The 22940-nt window shown below is 33.5% G+C and overlaps 2 protein-coding genes across 6 annotated transcripts; both read left to right on the plus strand.

The window, feature by feature from the left end:
- The first annotated feature begins 935 nt into the window (after positions 1-935).
- LOC149484703 (uncharacterized) lies at positions 936-21275 on the plus strand. Of its 5 annotated transcripts, none has more exons than XM_089700912.1 (28): positions 936-1063; positions 1641-1792; positions 1881-2102; positions 2247-2357; positions 3797-3922; positions 4627-4842; positions 5225-5407; positions 7466-7618; positions 8479-8613; positions 8691-9391; positions 9667-9764; positions 9932-10077; positions 10268-10402; positions 10473-10575; positions 10743-10854; positions 11302-11406; positions 11489-11555; positions 11886-12011; positions 12159-12249; positions 17404-17709; positions 18177-18414; positions 18500-18969; positions 19056-19174; positions 19488-19594; positions 19684-19780; positions 20073-20195; positions 20280-20451; positions 20549-21275. In XM_089700912.1, exons 2-28 carry the CDS (start codon positions 1655-1657, stop codon positions 21070-21072), a joined length of 5124 nt encoding a protein of 1707 aa, XP_089557038.1. In that variant the 5' UTR covers positions 936-1063; positions 1641-1654; the 3' UTR covers positions 21073-21275. The 5 variants fall into 5 exon arrangements, with proteins under 5 accessions (XP_089557038.1, XP_089557041.1, XP_089557040.1 ...); XM_089700915.1 differs by having other exon boundaries at positions 10280-10402; XM_089700914.1 differs by having other exon boundaries at positions 7466-7612.
- Positions 21276-21775: 500 nt separating this feature from the next.
- On the plus strand, positions 21776-22933 carry LOC149484704 (uncharacterized). The gene has a single exon (XM_089700957.1). The coding sequence runs from the start codon at positions 21997-21999 to the stop codon at positions 22678-22680; it is 684 nt and encodes a 227-aa protein (XP_089557083.1). The 5' UTR covers positions 21776-21996; the 3' UTR covers positions 22681-22933.
- The last annotated feature ends 7 nt before the right edge of the window (positions 22934-22940 follow it).

A 22940-nucleotide genomic window follows, 5' to 3' on the forward strand; every position in this document is an offset into this window, starting at 1 on the left:
TAAAAAGTAACTAAAACCCCTTCCAGACGACACAATTTTTCGTCCGATTTGACTAGATTGGCAATCAAATTGGGTCGTCTAGACGGAAATATGAAATTCAAGGTCATTGGGTGGTCGGGATCGGCCGATTTGCGATTGCCTTGGGATTGCCCGATCAAATTGGGTGGTGTGGACGCTAATTGGCCAATTTTTACTTGTAATCTAGTAAGCTAGATATTTAAGCGTTACTATTAATCTCTCCTCAGGACTAACGACTTTTCTCATAACAGTGTCTTGTTTAGTAATGTATGGGCTTACTAGAGATAATAATTCATTAAAAGTGTCATGGTCCATCCGCATAAAATTTGTGAAATCGACACTGTCCAGTTCTATAACAATATTTATATGACTTGGGCGATTTCTTTTAAGCAACAATTCTTTGCTCCATATCCTTTTTCTTTTTCTTTCTTCTAAATTTGTAGTTACAGCCAAAATCAGCCCCAATTTTTGTTTTTTACTAAGAGACATGTTGCAAAATAAAAGTCCAGTCAGTAACGGCAACGGAGCAGAACTAAAATTGGCGAATTAATTGTGTACGTGTGGATAGACGATCAAATTGGGCCCGATTCAATCGGCAATCAAATCGGCTGATTAAATTGTGTCGTCTGGAAGGGATTTAAGATTTAATAAATTTACTTCCGTATTAAATCCGAAAATAATGTTTTAACTTTTATTTCATTTATAATAATTTGCAATAAACGAATTAACATTAATATTTGAGGAATAATGTACGAATTATTTTTTCATTTAAATGATGTACGTACATACTTTGAACTAATTTTATTTTTTACTTTTGTTCTACTTGAAATCAGCTTGAAATCAGTGCTATTGTCTATTGCTAAATTCCGAAATTCAGGCAACATTTAAATAAAAAGAAAATAATACATTTGTTCAAAGTGACACACACGCCATAATGTAAATTGCTTCTAGGTTTGGCGTTTGAGTTAATTTTTTTACATTTTGATGTTAAAAGTTAACTTTTATCGTAAATGTATGGCATTTAAAATGTCCTCAGTAAAAATTGGTAAGACAGAAGTAAAACGTAAACTAAGTGAGGTGGTAAACAGTTCAGTTGGAGCTTATTTAGGTTGGAGTATAAGAATCGAAGCCATTCATTTCCATGATTAGTGCGCTTTTAAAGGTGTTTTTCAAAATAAATGAAGAGCTTGTTCCTGTTAAATGTTGATAGTGTTTTTCACAAATATATACTGTATCGAAAAGTGAAATTATATTTGTCGCCATAGTTAAAATATTCGCTTGCTCCACGGAGTCAATCCTGCTGTTGTTACTTGTTGTACGTAGATTCAGGGTGTATATGAGATCTGTCAAAGAAACAGTTGCTCGTCAGAACTTCAATCATCATATTGTAATTTAGTGTTTAAATGCTCTACTTAGAAATATATAGAAATCTTTCTATATTTATTGATTTCGTAAACAATGATAATAATTTGTGAAATAATTACGTCAATAAGTTTGATCGGGCCTCACGTATATTCAACGTTCATACTATTTTACAGTACTGTTAGTGCAGATTGCGTGAATTGAGTTTATTTATCGCTTTAAAATCTTTAGACACTTTTTAAACAGAGGATATATTTCAGGTTAATTGTTTGCCATGGCTCAATATTATCAAATAGCTGTTGGCCAAGGACATTCATTGACTCTAGAAGATTTACAAAGATACTGCCCTAATATATGTTTAGATGGCAGAATAGTAGTTAATCAAGATGATCAGCAGTATGCACCACAACAAGTATGTACACATTAATTATACAGTGAAATTATTTCCAATCAAATGAGCCATGAGAAAATTAATTGACAAAACTTGTGTTTATTGAAAGGTGGTAGTTCAACAAGCAGATCAACCAAATGATATCATAGTTAGTGAAGGTGTTCAAGTTCAGCCTCAATTAGTTGTTGGAGATGGCTTACAATATCAGCAGCAATATATCATTAGACATGACCAACCTCCCCCGCAGCCCAACCGACCTGATTTTCAACAACAACAATCACAGCAACAGTCCCAACAGACACATCAACAACAGACATTGCTTAGACATCAGGTAAGTGATTCTTTTTTTTAATTGTAATAATTATGATGACATATTTATGCAAACTGCATTGCATAAAGTAATTCTTAAAACAGGTCGACATACATTGTGTACTATATGGTTTAGAGTTGTGTCTCTAAGAAACATTTATTTTAGGTGTACTACACTTCTGATTTACCTGTAGACTCTCAGGTTGTGTTGCATCAAGCCCCACAGATTATTGATGCATCATTGATGCAACAGTCATCTTCCCAGCGTCTACAACATGTATGTTTATAAAACGAAATAGTTATAGCTAATAACTGTATGACTGTAAGATTTGCTCAAAATCTTATTTGGCATGTGTACATAAATTTTATACCACTATACTTTGTTCTAATTGCTTTCATTTACAAAATTGGTTAAGCTATATTTTATTTATATATATTGGTTCTTAAATTGGCATTTAATTTAGTTTCTCATTTTGAAATTTGGTTTTAAATGTAACCAAAATGTCAATTTTTAATAAATTGAGTTTCAAAGCATGAAATTCCTTGTATTATGTGAGAGTGAAGTAGGTTTTTGTGAAAGTGAATCAATTTTATTTTTATTTGTAAAATCTCCTACTTAATTAATTATTATTGTTTTATAAATATATTCACAACTAGTACACAACTTGCCGATAATGTTATTACTAAAAATAATAAACAAAAAGTAAATTATTAATATTAAACATATTACAGGTTTTCTGTTATATATTACTGTAATATAATAATTACTAATAACTTGAAATTAACTCCTTATGTTATGTGCACGTTGGAGCTTATTTCTAATTAGTAGATTATCATAAAAAAATAATCAGAATGTACCACTACTAATAAAATGGGTATGGTTAATGGTTATATTTAAGAATTATTGCTGTATGTATATAAAATTTGGCTTGACACATCGCCATTTGTCACGAACTATGTCCAAACACTGTAGGACCATTTTAATTTAATATATTATAGTTGTTATGGGTATCCAATAATAAATTTTGAAATGGGTATTACAATATGTCTCCCCTATCTACAATTACTGATAAAAACATGAGAACTAAATGAAAAAAGTGTCTCCTCATGCTATTGGTTCTGGATTTGTATGTCTAAAAACACTGACACAAAACTTCAAACAAGGAAAGAACAACAGGATTACTAAAAAATAAATGTTGCTGGTAGAACATTATTGCTACATGTGGCAATAAGTCTTTTGTGAAGAGATTAGGAGATCAAAGTCTTCATTAATGCACACTAATGTGCTTAAATAATCCTTTTTACATTTCAACAAAAACCATTTATGAACATAAGTGGGAGAAGGTTTACAATATTTTTATTTGCTTTTATAGGTGTAGAATATCTTGTAGCTTACATGTCTCGTTTTACTTGGGATCACTAACCTTTCATTATATTTTTAATAAAACCCACACTTGATGCTTATAAAATTGTCCATTTGTTGTCTTTTGGGTCTAAATAACTGGATCTTGATCAACTAGTGTTTTAGGACTAAAGCCAGTTAAATCATTTATCCCTAGTTTGCACCTATATTTCCCTACAATTTTGGGAGATACATTCCACATATAGCTCAGTCTATTCCCACCACAAAAAGTACTCCAAACTACTGAGTACAACATTAGAGTATAAAATGACGCTAATTACTTGGTTATTTACTAAAATATGTGTACCCTGTAGATGGTGAGCCCCGTGCATGTACTTTCGTCGCCGTCGGTGTTACATCCGGGTCAGCAGCCACCGCCTCAACCGCCGCCCCCACCACCGCCTCCGCCACCGACCCCTCAACATGGACCCCCACAAAATGTATGTTATAATAATATTAGCATACATTCAACTATTTAGTTAATTTCGTTTTAAATGTAACCAAATTACAATTTTTAATAAATTGAGTTTCAAAGCATGAAATTCCTTGTATTATGTGAGAGTGAAGTAGGTTTTTGTGAAAGTGAATCAATTTTATTTTTATTTGTAAAATCTCCTACTTAATTAATTATTATTGTTTTATAAATATATATATATATTCACTACTAGTACACAACTTGCCAATAATGTAATTACAATGCTCTCCCCTCCAAACTAGGTTATTAATTATTGCCTGTATCTCAGAAGACAGTGTCTTCGCGTAAAAACCACTCTAATCAAGCAGATCAATGCACTGCATATTATTTGTATGAATAGGATGCACATCGTTTTGTTCTTGTTCATAAGTAAAGGTAGTCTAAAGCTATTAAATAATAAACCATAATTCTTGGAAATATCTATCTAAGTATAATATCAACGAAAACTGACAATTAAATATAATCTACTAGCAGTCCGCCCCGGCTTCGCACGTGGTACCTACATGTTTAAACTATCCTATCTCTCAAGTTGGATCGAACTGCACATGGTGTGCGAATTTTATTATAATCGGTTAGGTGGTTTAGGAGTCCATTGAGGACAAACATTGTGACACGAGATTTATATATATTAAGATTGTGGTTTTTTTGATGAGACATGTAACATTTTAGCAAAATCAACAGCAGCCACAGTTGGCAAGGGCATCACCACAGCTCTTGCAACAGCTTCAACAACACCAGCAACAGATCCAATTCCAACAGTTGCAACAGCAACAGTTGCAACACCAACTTCAACAACAGCAACAACAACAACATCAACAACACATGCAGACTCAACAGATTCAGCATCAACAAGTTGTAATGCAAACAGCATACATTAATCAAGCTGTAAGTATGGAACAATTTTATTATATAGTTTTATCAGTTAAGGGCTTCAAGCTCAATGCAAACATTTTTTTTTCATTTTAAACTGCATGTTATAAAATATAATTACTTATGTGATTTGTAAAATTGTAAAACTAACATGATTAAAACGAGCAACTATGGAGTTTCTTGTCGATTCTTCTCCGTAGATACTGCTTTCCGAATCGGTGGTAAATGTTAAAAATATGTACCTGATGACGTTTCAAAAGTGCTTCTAGAAGAAGTCTAATTGAATAAATAAATGTTTGAGTTTGAGTTTTGAGTGTAATGCTTCAAATGATTCAGATAATTTATTAGTTTTATTAGAGTATCAAAAAATAAAACCTCTATATACATTTGATTTCAGGGAAACCCGCGACAAGCTCAACCGCGGCTGTTGAATCAAGCACTAAACAACCAAAGTGGGGTGACTTTAGTGCGCACTCCGGTAAGGACCGTTCGACCAAGACGGCCACCCTTACGGGCAACGATGACACCGCCACCGTTGCAAGTGCCCGCTAGACTTCTCAATCCTCAAATATTACAACAGGTAAGATCAGAAGGAATAACTATGGGTGTCATAATTTATTGTTTCGGTTGTGCCTAATTTCCTACAGTTTGATTTCTAATAGTTGCAAATTTATAATGAATCTAAAATATATAAATGTATTTTAGACAGTTTTCCTTAGGTTTTATTTGATAAAGAATTGCTGAAATAGGGTATTGATTACCTGTTTTATTTATAAAATATTATTTCATACTCTTGTGTCTGGTATATTTAATTTCTCTTTTCTTTACTTTACTGAAATTTAAAAGCATTCAGTAATTAATTGTTATATGTATTTACATAATTTATATTATAGCATACTTCAAGAATAAAAACTATATTCACAATATGCAGTTGGAAATCAATATAAATATCTTTAAATAGAAATATCAACAAACAGATTTAAGCAAATGAATACAAGCAGCTTCTGGTTTTGAAACCGCGGATATTTTATAGAACTTAACAATATTGAAGGCATACAGCTTTTTTAACTGTAGTGTATGTGTCAAAGTCATCTGGTTGAATCTGCTAATTGTTTGGATGATTAGCGCAATCTTTAAATGATGACATTTAATTGAATTTAAAAAAGACAAATTACTATTATTAATATTATTAAGGACTATTTATTAATATTATTAAGGACGTCTATACCAAATTTCATACAGCTCCTACCAGCTGTTTTTGCATTATTACAAATTTTCGCGTTTATAATATTCACTTAGACACATAAATACACATAAAAACAAATAAAACTGAAAGAATGGAATAAATTCGATCGCTCTGGCGGGTCACGGGTGGCTGAGTTGGTCAAGTGTCCGCCCCGTCCCGCCTCATGATCGATTTTTTACTATCCATACTAATATTATAAATGCGAAAGTAACTCTGTCTGTCTGTTACTCAATCACGCCTTCACTACTGAACCAATTTGCATGAAATTTGGTATAGAGATAATTTGATACCCGAGAAAGGACATAGGCTACTTTTTACACCGGGACATAGGATAAGTTTTATCACGGAAATCCCACGGGAACGGGAACTATGCGGGTTTTTCTTTGACTGAACTGAAGCCGCGGGCGGAAAGCTAGTCCTAATCACTACATAGTATAAAACAAAGTCGCTTTCCCTGTCCCTATGTCCCTATGTCCCTATGTCCCTTTGTACGCTTAAATCTTTGAAACTACGCAACGGATTTTGATGCGGTTTTTTTTAATAGATAGAGTGATTCAAGAGGAAGGTTTATATGTATAAAAACATCCATAAAATAGTGGAGAAGTACTGATATTTTTGAGGTTTCTAATGTGATGTCGTAAAAAATTACATTTTTTCCGCTTACATTGCAAACGCAGGCTGAACCCTACGAGTTTTATCAAAATAATGTACTAAGTATTATACACATTGAAAAGGTCTACAGAAAATTCCGCGATGGTATATGTCTATCTCTTATGGATAACCCACAATAACTTTTTTTTGTCATTTACTTTTTACGACAAATAATGGCTAATTATCGATGCGATTTTACCCAATACAGCATTAATCCTTAACCAATTAAATACCTTGAATACATTGTGCATTTAATATAGATCTATGTGGCCCTTTACACCGTATGATTTCAATGAATATTTTAGAAGATATTACAGATTTAAAAATTGCGGGACGTAGCGTTTGCGGCGGCACCGGCCGGCCGCCCGGCTATCTATTTTATACCCGTGCGAAGCCGGAGCGGGCCGCTATGTTTTTATATACAACGTTCACAGTTTTTCTATAGTGTATTCAGTATCAGCATTGCACCCGTGCGAAGCCGGGGCGGGTCGCTAGTACTATTATAAAGGCGAAAGTTTGTATGTATGGATGTTTGTTACTCTTTCACGCAAATACTACAGAACCGATTACAATGAAATTGAGCACACATATAGAGGGTAACTTGGATTAACACATAGGATAGGTTTTGTCCCGGAAATCCCACGGGAACGGGTTTTTCTTTGAAAACGCGGGCGAAGCCGCGGGCGGAAAGCTAGTTCTCTATAAATTTATAGGATTTGATATATTATAATGTGTGTGTAGTCGCAGTCGCCGTCCCCCGGGCCGGCGGGCGCGGGCGCGGTGCGGGCGCGCGCGGCCCGGCCGAGCTCCCCGCGCGTGCTCAACCCGCACGCGGCGCACGGACAGCAACGCCCGCCGAGGCCCAGGACGCCGCTGCTGCAGGTTCAGGTGAGTGTTTTGTCGTTAAGTGATATAGTCACATCTATAAATGTTTTAAGCTATTGCATAGCTTCTATCGCGGGCCTTGAGCGCGGGGACCGAATCCAGAAATTCCGTAACGAAAAACCTCACGCTCCCCACTCCGACGGGCGCGGAGGTGTGGCTTGAAGGCATAGCATACAATAGCTTTACCGCGGCAGTCCCCGAGTGCCACACGTCTTTTTTATTTTGTTACCTTTCGCCCCGTGGTTGCCTGGCAAAGGTCACTACACAGTGATCAGGCTGCCCTTTGCGCCTTTATTTAATGTTACATTGTTACCTTTATGTATTGAACATTGTTACCTTTATAAATAAATATCTGAGGGAGCTGCTAGCTAGTTAACTCGTTGCCGGTCAAAATCACTTTTGTCTGCAAGACAACGTTTTTGCCTACAGGCGTCAGTTAAATTAGTTTTTGACTGATTTTAGAAGTCATAAGTGAACGGTAGCGAGTTTTGACTGTCACAAATACATCGTTCGGGGCGTTGCCGGCCGGCCTGTCGCGGAGACTGGTCAATGAACTTCCTTCTTCCAATGGAGGAATTACTTCTTTATTTCTTTCCTCCATAGTTAAATTATTTCTGACATGTTTGATGCGTTTTTCAGAGGTTATCTTATTTTTATAAAAAAAGTCTTTTTAAAGTTAGGTTACACGCTTATTAATAAATAAGCTGACTGCAACTCGATTTTAGTTGCATATAAGAGGCTTTCATTTCTAAAATTATTCAATTACATACTTGCTTAATATTTCACTTTAAAGTTTGTCACTTTTACCATACATCGTATATAGAACACTTGCAGATATTGTTCTGATAATCACGAAGATATTCTTACAGCAACCACAACAGCAGCAGCAACAACAGCAGCAACAGCAACAACAACAGCATCACCAGTTAGCACAACACATTCTTGGTCAACAAGTGCAACAGCAACAACAACAACATTTAAATCAACTCAAACTTACACAACAAGTAAGTTTATATCTTCCACCATTCAAAAAAATGTGTTCACATATTAAAAAATACGTAACATTCATTATTATTTGCAGCAACAACAAATTTTACTTAATCAAAATCAACATGGTCAACAAGCACGTATCATCACTCCACAGGGTACTATTGTCACGCAATGTATCAATCAGTCGCCTATCTCAATTCACACAGCACAATCAAGCCAAAATAATGGGCCACTACCTCAACAAAATACCTTAAATGTTGCACAGCAACACCCACCTAACCAGCAGTTGCAACAGATACAACAACAAGTGAAGAAAGTTGTCGTTCAACCCAATAACGCCAATGATATGGATGATCTCGAAGAAAGTATTACAGCGGCGATAGTTCAGAAATCTATCGTCAGTGAGAATATGAATACGTCGCAACAGTTCCACACGCCTCCGCCTCTGCGACAGGGACCGAGTACAGTGCCGCCTGCGTCTATGAACTCTGGAGTTACACAGCATCAGATAAATTATGTGCCCCAACATAACTTTCCACAGAATCAGATAGTGTACGAAAACTCTCACGTGCAACAAACACCACACCAACCCCAAACTATAGCCCAATTGTTGATGGAACAAGATAATCCTGATGAAGAACGGCAGTTTTTCACGTTATCGAACGGACAAAGGATTACTTTGGCTGAGTTCAGGCGGATACAGACGTCGCGCGCTATGTCGCAACAGACGTCGCGAGTTATGTCGCAACATTTGCATCAGCAACAACTTCAACAACAGCAGCAGCAACCCAGGTAAATGTTTTCCTTATCATAACACTTATTGATTGAAACTTAATTTGAATTTAAGGGCAACAAGTTGTTACTTGTTAGACACTTAAAAGCAATGCTACAAAGTTTTCCACAGACAATGGTCTGCTATGGCAAAACCATGACGGTTTCTAAATATGATTCTATTACTTGTGTCCATTTTCGGATACCTTTTAATAAAGTATAGTTAAAAATACTTTTTTATAAGCATTAGAGCCTTTTGTCTAGCTATACAACATTATTAAATTATACTATTTCAGGGATACTGGCCGACAGACATTAGTTAAAAGTAAGGAACAACAAAGACCAGTGCAAAGAGTACCACCAATGCAGACACAACCACAAGCTCCTCACTCCGGTAAGTGGATACAATTAGTTTTTTTTGTGATATTTTGTTTCCAATTAAACAAATTATGATATATAAGATTTTATGCTTTCTGTACCAAATCTATTGTATTATTTCGTTATTAAATTCTGAGAAAAGATCTATAACTGTAGCGGAAATTATTTTTTTTATTCATACAGAAAACAATGAAACTGGTGGTCCATCTGAACAATCCGCAGAGCCCCAATCTGCAAAAATGTTAATATTTCTCCAAAATGGAGAGCAAAGACTAATTACTTTTACACTGCCAAAGGAAAGCTGTACACTTCAAGAAGTTTTGGAACAGGTACTTATCATTTTATATTCATTGTATTCAATTATAAGGTATTTTAACAATATTATGTATTATTAACAAAAAGAAAAATCCTCTTTTTAAAATTAATAAAATTTCAAACTAACACATTTAACACCATAACATTATGTAGTTGATATTTTATTAAAATCTTCAATGATTCAATCAAAATTGTTTATAACAGATTTTGTTCCAGGTTAATGTACCCTTTACGGAAGATACTCATATACAGTGTATGCAAAATACCAGTAGTGAAATTGATTATTTTGTATCAGTAGGTTCTACAACAAGAATAGAAGAAATGGTAGAGAACCATCCGGTATGTAGAACCATTACTGAGAATAATCGTTTTTTCGCGATAAAGTTACTAATAATCTTATATATTGCAGATGTTAGTGGGTGATATTAGCAGTAGAAGTTCGCCTAATGTGACAACACAATCTCAAAATAGTGAAATGTCCACACCAGAGAAAGGACCCGGTCCTGATACTTGTATGTTATTATAGAATAACTTATTATAGAATAGTTTAGTTTCTAAATTCATCTTAAAAGCATTTTATTATTAGTTTTTCTAAGATATAATGTAATTTGTCAATAATATGATAATTTAAATTAGATAAATATTAAATATACAATGTACATAATATACTTTTTTGCAGCTAACAATAGTCCTGAGTCGCCTAAATCACCTCCGCCGCGTTTTGTAGATGGGAAACTAGCAGTATGCAAGTCTTGTGGTTACACTGGCTTCGATTTTAGTCGCTGTCAACGGTTTGTATATTCCAAGAAGCTTATATGTAATACACTGGAGATTTCAGTATGAACATCAACTTGTAACAAGAAAATATGACCAACTTGCCAAGTTAGGTGTGAAAGGGATAAAAAACATACAGGCGTCATTCAACGTCATATTTTCTTGTTACAAGTTAATGTTCATACTGAAATCTCCAGTGTATTAGATATAAGCTTCTTGGTATATTCATTTAAGGACTTTTACGTAAAATATTACTCATGACACTTTTGTCGTATCAGACGTAATCTAAAGAAATAATTGTAAATACACACGCTTGGCGTAGTGAGGCGTGCAATATTTTTAAAACAAACCCAATTGTCAATATGATCTGATGATTAGTGTAATTTTTTATCTAAATTATTTTATTGATTTTTACTCTTTTTATCGAAGATGATTCCTTAAATAAATGTATATTATTGTTACAGGTGTAAACGAGTTTTCACAGAAGAACCGAAAAGTGTTCCATTAGCAAGTAAAAACGTAGAACAAAAGAAGAAAGAAGCTGAAAAACCTCACCTAGAAAAACAAATGTAATATACTACACAAAAAAGTATTTGTGTTGTAAATATGCACACAGTATCCACATTATTTCAAATTAATATTTTCTTTCAGAACATGCAGTGACAGCATTAAGCTGAACCTGCTAAAAACTTCCATCAAAACATTTAATAATAAAACTGTGAGTATTCAAAATTAACATGCAATATAATTTTAAAAAATAAATAGGTTGTGTGGAAAGTTGGTTTCAATACATTTTTTTAATGGTAAGTTAACTCAGGCGCCTCATGAATAGACCATTTTATAGCATATGTATATGAATACATATTGTATTTGTGTAATATGTATTTGGCTGACATTATACATAGATTCTATGCACTCAAATTGTACAGTAGATGTTAATATCTGACTATCTTTTTTTAATATCTGACCAAAGGCTTCCAGGATCATATACAATATAATTAGTTGACTTAATTTTCTTTTTACTGATTATTGCGAATATTTTAAATAGATTGTACAAGAGAAAAAGCCGGGAAGAGTAAGAAAGCCAAGAGGAAAACAGCCTGATCCTGAACCGGTTATATTAACATTAAGTTCTGATGAAGAAGACTCGAATAGTTCTATGTTAAGTAATCAGGTAATAAATACTACTTTTTATATCAATTTCCTTCATATCACTATAAAAAAATTATATCAAACATTGAAGGATAATTTAACTTTTCATTATAATTTTATGACACAATAATACTGAAATATTAATACAACAGTGTGTATTATTAACCAGATGGAACAGTCGGCAACCATGAAGGAACCATCACTAAGTGAAATAGAAGGTGAAACACCAGATAGCGGCATTCGATTTGATAATATGGATGGTAAGTGTATTTTTATTGATATCTTATTTTCAAAGGCAAATAGAGATTTTCAAACCATACATTTGTATGCATTTCATAGCATTCCTCTAAATAAAATACTTAACCTTTCCTTTTACTTTGTGAATTTAATGGTCATAGTAAATTGTTTGTGGGTTATTATTAATTTAAATTTTATTGAAACCAAGAAACAGAAAAAAGTAAAACATTTTTTTATAATAAATAATAATGTTGCCGTGACTATCCGAAATGCAGTTTATTTAAAGATGGACTGATGACTGAGATCTTTCATTAAAGTAATTGGTGAATGGTCGCTATTGATCCTTTTTATTCACTGCTGTATTTCTCATTCAAGTAAATTAAATAAGTAAATTCAGAGCAGTTACGGTGTACATCGACAATCACCAATACTCGGTGCATCTTATTGTTCACTTATAACGGATATAAACAGAAACATAATTATGACTAAACACTAATAGGGTTGCCGTAGAAAATAACGTCATAGAAGTAATAAAAACTATTTCATTAAATTGTTTGTCAAATGAATGAACTTCTAAAGGAAACTATTCAACCAACGCATTCGACATAGGTATTTATTTTAATCTAACAATGTCCAGTAAAATAGTTCCCTAGTATCCTGTTTTCATTACTGGATACATACTGAATAAAAATATATTGAATATTGATACTGAACCGCCGAAATATGTTAATTTAGCATGGTGCTACTTAGCTACTATTGTAGCACCCTGCTTTATTAAGCAGGTGGGTATATTTTAAAGAAAGCGTACTTATTAAACAGCTTGTGTATATAATCAACAACTAGCTTTCCGCCTGCGACTAGAGACTCACTCTGTTTAAAAACCGCATCGAAATCCGATGCATACCTACTTTTAAAGATCTAAAAATACATAGGAACAAACAAATAGTAGAATGCAACTGTGTTTTATATCCCAGCCACACTATGCTACTCGTCCTGCTACTCGTCCTGCTCCTCGTCCTGCTCATCGCGCTGCCGCTCGCCTCGATATTGCCGTCTGGCCACACACTGCTCTACTCGCGCGATTAATCGCGACGCTCTTCACTAGGGATGGGTCGTCGACGTATTTTTCATCAACGAGACTAGATCGTTAAATGTCGTTCATCAACTAGTCGTTCAACTAGTTAAAATCTTCGACTAGTCCATGTGTAAAATAAATAACTATTATTAAATAAAATCTTAAAACAATAAATTCTAATCTCAATAAAACAATTAATAAATGTTTAAGCTTTCTTACAAAAATTATACTCCCTAAAGAAAGTATTACTAAAAAACTTATTATCGTTTTGTTTTTATAGTTTAAATTCAAAACATTGGTATTGTAAACCAAAAATATATTTTTTTTAAAAACTTCGAAGGAAAGAATTTATTCTTATCAATAAGACTGTTTAGCCGTTGAATTCAACTTGTGCATTGGTGAGCGATGGACTAGTCGAATCGTTGAGTGTACATATAGACGGTTAATTTAACTAGTCTGTTGATTCCATGACGCCCATCCCTAATTCGCACTCGTATTGCCGGTCCTTTGACTCGCGCGCAAAAGCCGACAAAATAGGGAGCAGTGAGCAGGACGATGAGCACGACGAGTGGCATGACGAGTAACGTGGCCACACTATGTCCCTGCCTACTTCCCTCGTCACTTCCCATACCACTCGTCGAGTCGTGTGGCTGGGGTATAATACTATGCTGTGAAGAATCTGCCGACATGAACATTTTTTATTGTAATAATCATGGACCTAAAAAAAAGACGGACGGAGTATCGCGTAAACATTGAGTGAAGCCTAGTAATGGCTAATGGCCAGTGTGACCGTTTCTAATTTTATAAACCTACCAACGGAATCTTTAAAATCTACTAAAAAAATTGGTTGTCTGTAAAGTCGGTTTACTGACGATAGTTGAACGTGACAACGTCCGATTGTGCTTCTTTGTCGCTCTTTCCGCGCTCTCGCTTGCACTTCAAGTCTTACATGGAACGCCTCAGAGCGAGGTAACGCCGCATGAGTCATGTTTTTTCGTGCGTGCAGCCGACTATATCGAATTATAAGGCGCGGGTCAAACACAAGCGGCGCGGGCGCGGCTCTTGAATCTGTTTTGCACCACGTCCTTCTTATACATTTTGTATGAAAAAATTTTGGACAGGCGTCGAGACGGCACGCCACGGTTGTGCCACGGTTGCGCCGCCTTTCCAAAATTATTTCATACAAAATGCCAATAGCGCGCCCGATGCACGCCGGCAGCGTGCCCGATGCGCGCTGGAAGCGCGCCCGCAGTGCGCCCGATGCGCGCCGCGCCGCTTGTATATGTCCCGCGCCTAGACGTTGTCACGTCAAAAATACTAAATAGAACACTCAATTATACCAAAATGCTTGCTTCATTACTAAGTTTCATATGGAAATATTGCAAATAAAACACATAAAAATCTAATTTCTAATATATATTATAAAGGCGAAAGTTTGTAAGGATGTATGGATGTATGGATGTTTGTTACTCTTTCACGTAAAAACTACTGAACCGATTACAATGAAATTTAGCACACATATAGAGATTAACACATAGGATAGGTTTTTATCCCGGAAATCCCACGGGAACGGGAACTATGCGGGTTTTCCTTTGCAAACGCGGGCGAAGCCGCGGGCGGAAATCTAGTTAAAAATGAAACACATGTCCACTGTATTATGTATTATCTTTTTACGATGTTTCTCAGTCACGGCATGAGACTTTAACTTTATTGTAGCGATTCTACTTAAAAACGTCACCCACATGCTTTACACATACTTAGCATTTTCACACAGATCTAGTTTAAGAACCGATAACTATATTTTTTTATTTTTTTTTCTCAAGGGGTAGGGATAATATGTATGAAATTCGAATCATTGTTTTGAATAAAAAAAAAAAATTAAAATTAAAAAAAATGGCTAGGAAATTCAAATGGACGCGGCATAAATGATAAAGGTACCTACTATGATGTCATAACCGGTCACCATAGAGTATGAGATAAATCTCTAAATTGAAGTGACAAAATGTATACTGAAATATTTCTATGGGCGTATTCAGAAAGAAAGCTTGAAACTTATAAGCGCTTATCAGCGCTGGTAACCCGCGCAGGAAAATATATGAACATGCGCCGATAAGCGCTGATCGGCGCCGACAAGTTTGTTGAAACTTGTTGGAACTTGTCGGCGCCGATCAGCGCTTATCGGCGCATGTTCATATATTTTCCTGCTCGTGTTACCAGCGCTGATAAGCGCCGATAAGCGTTTATAAGCGCTTATAAGTTTCAAGCTTTCTTTCTGAATGCGCCCTATGTTTTTTGTTCCGTTCTCCCTAAATAGAAATTCTAATAACCACATCAAGAAACATGAAAAAAAAAAGAGCTTTGAGGGGCGACCAAATTTCATTCCTTATAATTTTTTTTTATTTAAAAAGTTGTAACACGTTTCCTGGTAATTGTTTTACGATACATAGTGTGAACTATTCTTTATTTAAACCATAGACTTCCTAGACGCCAGTCACTTTGTAGCGATAAAATTTTTAATCTGTGAAAAAGCTGCTCAACACTAGTCACTAGATTAAATAAATGAATAAACTGTCATGCCGGGCAGTGTGCAGCTGTCAAATTTTACTTGATATGTTGAAAAGTGCGTACATGTTGTAAAATAGTGTAAAACGACTTTGTGATGATAAAATAAGTATCAATCAAGTCTCAATAGAATCTAATGAAGATGTATAATAAAAATCGTCGTAGTAATAAAGGTATGCAATATTGTGATCAACGAACAAATATGTTTTTGAAATAAAAAGCAAATGCAAAAATCAATAAACAACGCATTTTTAAGTAAAATAACATTATAGCATTTTATCATGAAGTATTTATCCGTATTTTTTGTTTTAAAACTCTACCATTAGAACATGACTACAATTCGTAGAGAAATTGTTGCCAACCGCCATTTAACCTATAAAGTATGAGCTCGTATACGTACCATGAGAAAATCTGGATAATTCTATATAAGATGTAATAGTTTAATTAATAACTAGGAATTCTTTAAATTATAATTGTATCTACACTGTTCAATTGCACATATGTGGGATTTGGGATTTGGTATAAATCTGGATTTATTATTATTTAATCTTATCCATACTAATATTATAAATGCGAAAGTAACTCTGACTGTCTGTCTGTTACTCAATCACGCCTTAACTACTGAATCAATTTGCATGAAATTTGGTATAGAGATATTTTGATACCCGAGAAAGGACATAGGCTACTTTTTACCCTGGGACATAGGATAGGTTTTATCACAGAAATCCCACGGGAACGGGAACTATGCGGGTTTTTCTTTGACTGCGCGGGCGAAGCCACGGGCGGAAAGCTAGCGCAAGTTATATGGTTAAATTGTTATCAGATCACAATACTCCAAATTTTCTTAAAATTTTGAATATGAGGGCAAAAAAAATAATCCCATTTGATGCTTATCTTATAATTTATATATTACATTTATTACAGATGTGAAATATTTTTTTTACTTTCAATAAAAATGTAATACATATTTCATAAATGTTGACTTTTCTGATATTTATGTATGTGTTTTGTATTTAGCCGTGACACATCTATATCTTAGGGATTCAGTCAAATATGTATAGTAGTATATTTTAAAACAATATACAGTAGACCCGCATTACTCTGGCCCCTGGCCTATCTGTTGCCTCCTGTAATCCGACATGTCTATTATGATTGAATACCTGTTTTTTGACAAATTTTCCACCGATAATGCATTATTGAACAATGTACAACATGTACAAAAATAATGAGCCGTCACTACTGTGCTCTACTTGAAGATATTGTTTTAATACACATACACATATATAATGATTTGTACCTACTTCTGAAAAATACTAACCTATAACATCTTATCTTATCATTAAGTCTGTAATATGTCAAATTACATTATGCTTTTGCTTATAAACATCCCCACTATAGGGAACACTCATAATCCGACAAATTTGATACCCCGACACTGCCCTGCAAAACTATTGTCAGAATTCTGCGGGTATCCTGTATGTATATTATATCAATATGTAAAATCAACAACAGATAATCCATTATTTTATTTTTGTTACAGATGAAAGCAGGGAAGAAATCAGTCAAAATGTATCAGGCATTGTGGCTTCTCTAAACTGTAGGACTATAAGAATCGGCTCATATAGATATACACCTAAAGAAAAGGTTTACATATCATCTAGGGGTATAAAGATTGTAGCTCCTTCATTGAAAAATGAATCGAAAGAAGTAGCTCTCCAAATACAATTGAAAGAAGTAGTCCGGATATTGATACATTTTGGAAAAGGACTACCAGTTATTTTTCTATATACTAAAAGCAAATGTGGGGCTTATATAAGAAAAATGTTGGATATGGTGGAGGATCTAGGTAAGTAATCCAAATTATCCTGTGTCATAATTTGCCCAATATTACATAACCAAAATAAATTTAAAACAAGATTGTATTAATTAAATTACTTTAAATAGCTAAGTCAACACTAAATTACTATTTACTCTAATTTTTAAATAAACTTACAATTAATATTTATTTTAGTTCATGCAATCGATGTCACATTTAGTTGCTTTATATCCGTGTTAACATTCCTCACGAACACAGCCATACCGTCATAAGACGATATTATTGCACAAAATAATCTCCACTCACCCGCAAATTTTTTAATTTTTTTTGTCAAGGTGTACAACTTTGTAAAATACTGTGAAACTTTAGAATAAGTGAATTGTAAAATTCTTTGAAATAAATGTCTCTAAACCTAAAATGTATGCAATGACAATAGTTTACTGAAATAATAAAGGAATGAGTGGCTAAATGTATTTATATGTATTTTTATACTCCAGGTCCATATTACAATCCAATGTCAAAGATAGACCCCTACAAAAGGATAACCTTATTACCCAATGTTATTACCGATGACACTAAGGCTGCTATGAAAAAATTATTTGGCAAGGTTATGGATGAGTTGAACGCAAAAGAAGCTAATGAGATTCTAGTGCGAACTTGTCCACAAGAAAGTAATAATATTTCAAAAATGACAACAAGATCTGCAAGTGCCTCCAATTTGTCTGGCGGGAAAAGGTGTATATAATTTAAAGATTTGCTGTATTTTTATTGTTTTCATATGAATTGCTTGCAAGGTTACTAATATTCATGATATTTTCAGTTCAAATCCAGCTGAGATCAGACAAATTTTAATATATCCTCCAGGTAAAGGTGGTATTCCTATAAATACAGAAGACTATATGTGTTTAGCCCAAGATCAATTCTTAAATGATGTTATAATTGATTTCTACTTAAAACACTTAGTTCATGATGTATTAACCACCAGTCAGAGAGAAAAGACTCATATTTTTAGTACTTTCTTTTATAAAAGATTAACAACAAAACCAAGCAAAGTAAATAGAAGTTCAAATCCACATGAATGGGACAGCAGTTTGTCAGCAGCACAAAAACGACATGCCAGAGTCAAAACGTGGACAAAGAATGTGAATATTTTTGAGAAAGACTTCATTGTAGTTCCTATAAATGAAAACTGCCATTGGTTTGTGGCCATCATATGCTTTCCTAGTTTAGATGGTTGTCGTAGTATGATTGATAATAGGATTGTAGCTCCACAAGCGATAAGGCGAAAAGGTGAGAAATTTGTCATGTATAATGATATATTTAGCTAACAGTGTTATGTAAATATGAAGCTTAATTGTTTTATTATCATTTTGCAGAACGTAAATCATCTATGCAGATAGGAAACACAACAATTACACCTCTAGTAAAACAGGAACAACTGACTTTAAATTGTGACTCGGATAATTTAAGTGAGCGAGATGAGGCTGAGGGAGATGTAAGTGCTAGAAAGTTACTATTATCTTTGAAAACTCGAGATCAATAATTTTAGTAGCTTTTAGTAGCTACAGTGCACTTATTTGTGTATCTGATTTTTAAATTGTTAATTCATCATAGAGTACCAAGTTGAATCTATAAGAAAATAGATTATTTATTATCAATATAGTTAGAAAGTTTTGGTAACTTGAAATTTGTGAAGTGTTTCCTTTCAATAAATACTGACACAGTAGATAGGAAAAGAAATAGTAAATATTTAAAATGAATAATTTATAATAATCCTAATAATATATTAAATTATTTCAATTTTTCAGGAAAGTGACTTAGACATGCAGTGTGATTCAGATGAAGAGGAAGCAGAAAAAACGGTGGAAAAGAAACCAGATCTACCTGTTGTTAGAAAGAATGAACCGATAAAACAGTATGTTTATTACTATATATATTTTAGTTGTTATTATAATTTTATTTTGTTAGACATAATCATAATATAAATGTAATGTTTGTTTTCAGCCCCTGTATTTTAATTTTTGATTCACTAGCTGGAGCTTCAAGATCAAGGGTTGTGGCTACTTTGCGCGATTACCTGACTTGTGAATATCAAGCAAAGGTATTATAATATTATCTTGCATTATATTATATTGTATATTATTATACTTAATACTAGTTGTGTCCCGCGGTTTCACCCGCATTGCTCAGCTCCTGTTGGTCTTAGCGTGATGATATATAGCCTATAGCTTTCCTCGATAAATGGGCTATCTAACACCGAAAGAATTTTTCAAATCAGACCAGTAGTTTCTGAGATTAGCGCATTCAAACAAACAAACTCTTCAGCTTTATAATATTAGTATAGTATAGATTATATAATAAGATAAATTTTAATGCCTTTTCGTCTTTTTCAGGTGTCAAAACAAAAAGTTTTTAATAAAGAAAATATTAAAGGTAGCTGTCCTAAAATTCCCCAACAAAATAACTTCACGGATTGTGGTTTATATCTTTTACAATATGTTGAACATTTTTTTAAGGTATATGGAGATTTTTTTATTTATAATTCTGAAATACTTTTGTTTGGAGGAATATGGACTTAAATTGCTTTTATTCTTTTGCAGGATCCAATATTGGATTATGCTTTACCCATAAAACAATTGGCAAATTGGTTTGATGAAATTGTTGTAACGAGGAAACGAGAAGAAATCTCAAATCTGCTAAAATCCTTAATGCACACATACAATCCAGATTCGCATTTAACATTACCTGATATCACATTCCCTACTTTAAATGGTAAGATATAGATAATTATTATTATTGCATAACATTAATGTTTGTAGTACACATATATATATTTGGTTCAATTTTACATCTGTTGTTATTCATTCAGGTAAATTGATTGAAAATGAAGAGCAACAAGAAGATGGTCCTGAAAGTGAAAAGGGAGGGTCAAGTAAAGAACAAAAAATTGAAACAAGAAACTCAGAAGGCCCTACATTAACTTTTTTAAAACAAATGCCTACTGGAGATATTTTGTTAAAGAGGAACTTTGCTGATTCATCAGATACAATTCATTTAAGAAAGACAATAAGGCTTTCGAGCGACTCCGAAAATAGATCTGTGGTTCAATTTAAACCAGAATTTATAAAAAAGGGTGATAATGAAAATCAAATAACAATAAAATTGCACTCTAGTGATTTGGTTAAAGACATTCAAAATACTTTAATAGTTAATAAGAATAAAACTATGGGTGATAAAAAACATGGTGTACATAATCAGAATGTATCCAATGTAAATTGTGTTCGTCAGAGTGTTAGTGAAAGTGAGAACTCATTTCTTAAAGCAAGAAGAATTAATAAACTTGAAGATTTAGTGACTGAAACAAGTAAAAAGTTTAAAAAGAATGAATTTTGAACAGTTTTCTGTCCACTTTACCCACTATTAAATTATTTTTAATTTAATAAAATGTATAGTTGTTTTATGACTTTTGTAAATATTAGTTAATGCTATTTACTTATTAGACAATGTATGTATCTGTTTTATAAATAATAATGTAAAGATTAAAGTTTAAAATTGTATAATACTAGCTTCTGTATTAAACTGGTAGAAGAAATATATTTTGTGTTTTTTTTTTTTCAAATTTATATCGACGCTCGACGAAATCTACATAAGGGCTTATTAGAAAATACTGCCTGAAAATTGAAATCATTTAAAAATATCCATTTGACCGATTAGAGAAGAATATTTCCTATCCTATACTATTTTTATGATGCTCGTAATCGTCCGTGAAACCCGCCGCAAAATGGACTTGGCTAGTTGTAATCACGATAGTTACTATTGCTATGGCACGGCCGCGGATGTGGCTTTGTATGCGTAAACGCAAACCTGTCGCGCCCGTATATATTCAATGTACTCTGTGCTGTCGCGGGAATAAATACCGACTGGTCAGGACACGTGAACAACGCGAAAACTACCCACATTCACGTTCACAAAACTTCACGTCCAGATTAGTATCTGGAAGTGTCATTACCACTAACCAGTTACCACAAAACCCATTTAGCGAATGAACTGTGTTTAATATAACAACTTGCAATAAGACTAAACTGATTTTTGTACCTTCGTTGATGGGTAGCTTTAGTCAAAATCAGGTTTAATTAATAATCTATATCAAGTTCTGTCAAATCAGCGTTGTTTAATCTGTGCTTTAATTGTGAAATTGTCAAATGACAGTTTTGACTTTTGAGAAAAATAAACGTTTTCTATTTATAATTTACATAGATTGTGGTTTCTTTGTAATTTTTCATAAAATTAAATAGTCAAAACAATTCATAATTGAAGATGGATAATTCTGATACTGAGGCTAGGACATTGGAGGGTTGGACAAAGGAAGAAAAATTCCAATTATTGCAAGCTTTAAAAGAATATGGGTGTTCGGACATAGATCAGATTCAAAGTTTTATATGCTCTAAAACTACAAAAGAAATAAAAGAAGCAATAAAATTTTACAATCGGAAAGCATTACAGAACCCGGCGGTGCTAAGGAAGAAAAAGAAACGAACAGCAAATGCATCTATAGCACCTATCGCAAGTTGGGCGAAATTACTAACGGATACAAAATCGTTTGATGAATTGAATACTGAAATAGCTCTTGCATTGCGTTTAATTGCTGAATTTGAAGATAAACCGCCTGTGGTTTGTACTAATAAAGTTGATTTTAAAGCAGCTTACAGTTACTTGGCAAATGCTTTGGAAGGAAAGCCATTACCAGACAATAAGTTTGTCAAAGCTATCTTTGAAAAATGCCTCTATGATATCGCCGTTGCAAGTAAATCTTTTCTAAAACCTCAGACACTCAAAAAACTAATTAAAGATATGAATTTATGTGATCAAGGGATAAAAATTAATTCACAGGCTTCCAATAGTACTGAGTTTACAACTATTAAATACTTGGCTAATCAAGGACAGTATAATCCACTAAATATTGAGGAGCAGTATTTAAAATCATTACGCAGTTCTTCGTGATTATTATTGGTAAATTATCTTATAAAAATATGAATGTTGTGATGTATATTTATTGTAAAACAAAGGGAATAATTATTTCTTTTTGTATTAAAATTAATAATTAGATGTGATATTGCAAAACATGCATATATTATAAAATAGTAGATATAAGCTATAAGCAATTTGTGATAGTAATTTAAGGAAATTAAATAGTATGTATTAAAACCTACAGGTTGTTTTTTTTAACACCTGAAGCTTTTTCCACATATTAGGGTAATTAT

This window comes from Colias philodice, chromosome 11, assembly GCF_061535455.1.
Source record: "Colias philodice isolate Cphi_HAF_F1 chromosome 11, ilColPhil1 Martin Lab GWU primary, whole genome shotgun sequence".
In the NCBI taxonomy this organism is placed as follows: Eukaryota; Metazoa; Arthropoda; class Insecta; order Lepidoptera; family Pieridae; genus Colias; species Colias philodice.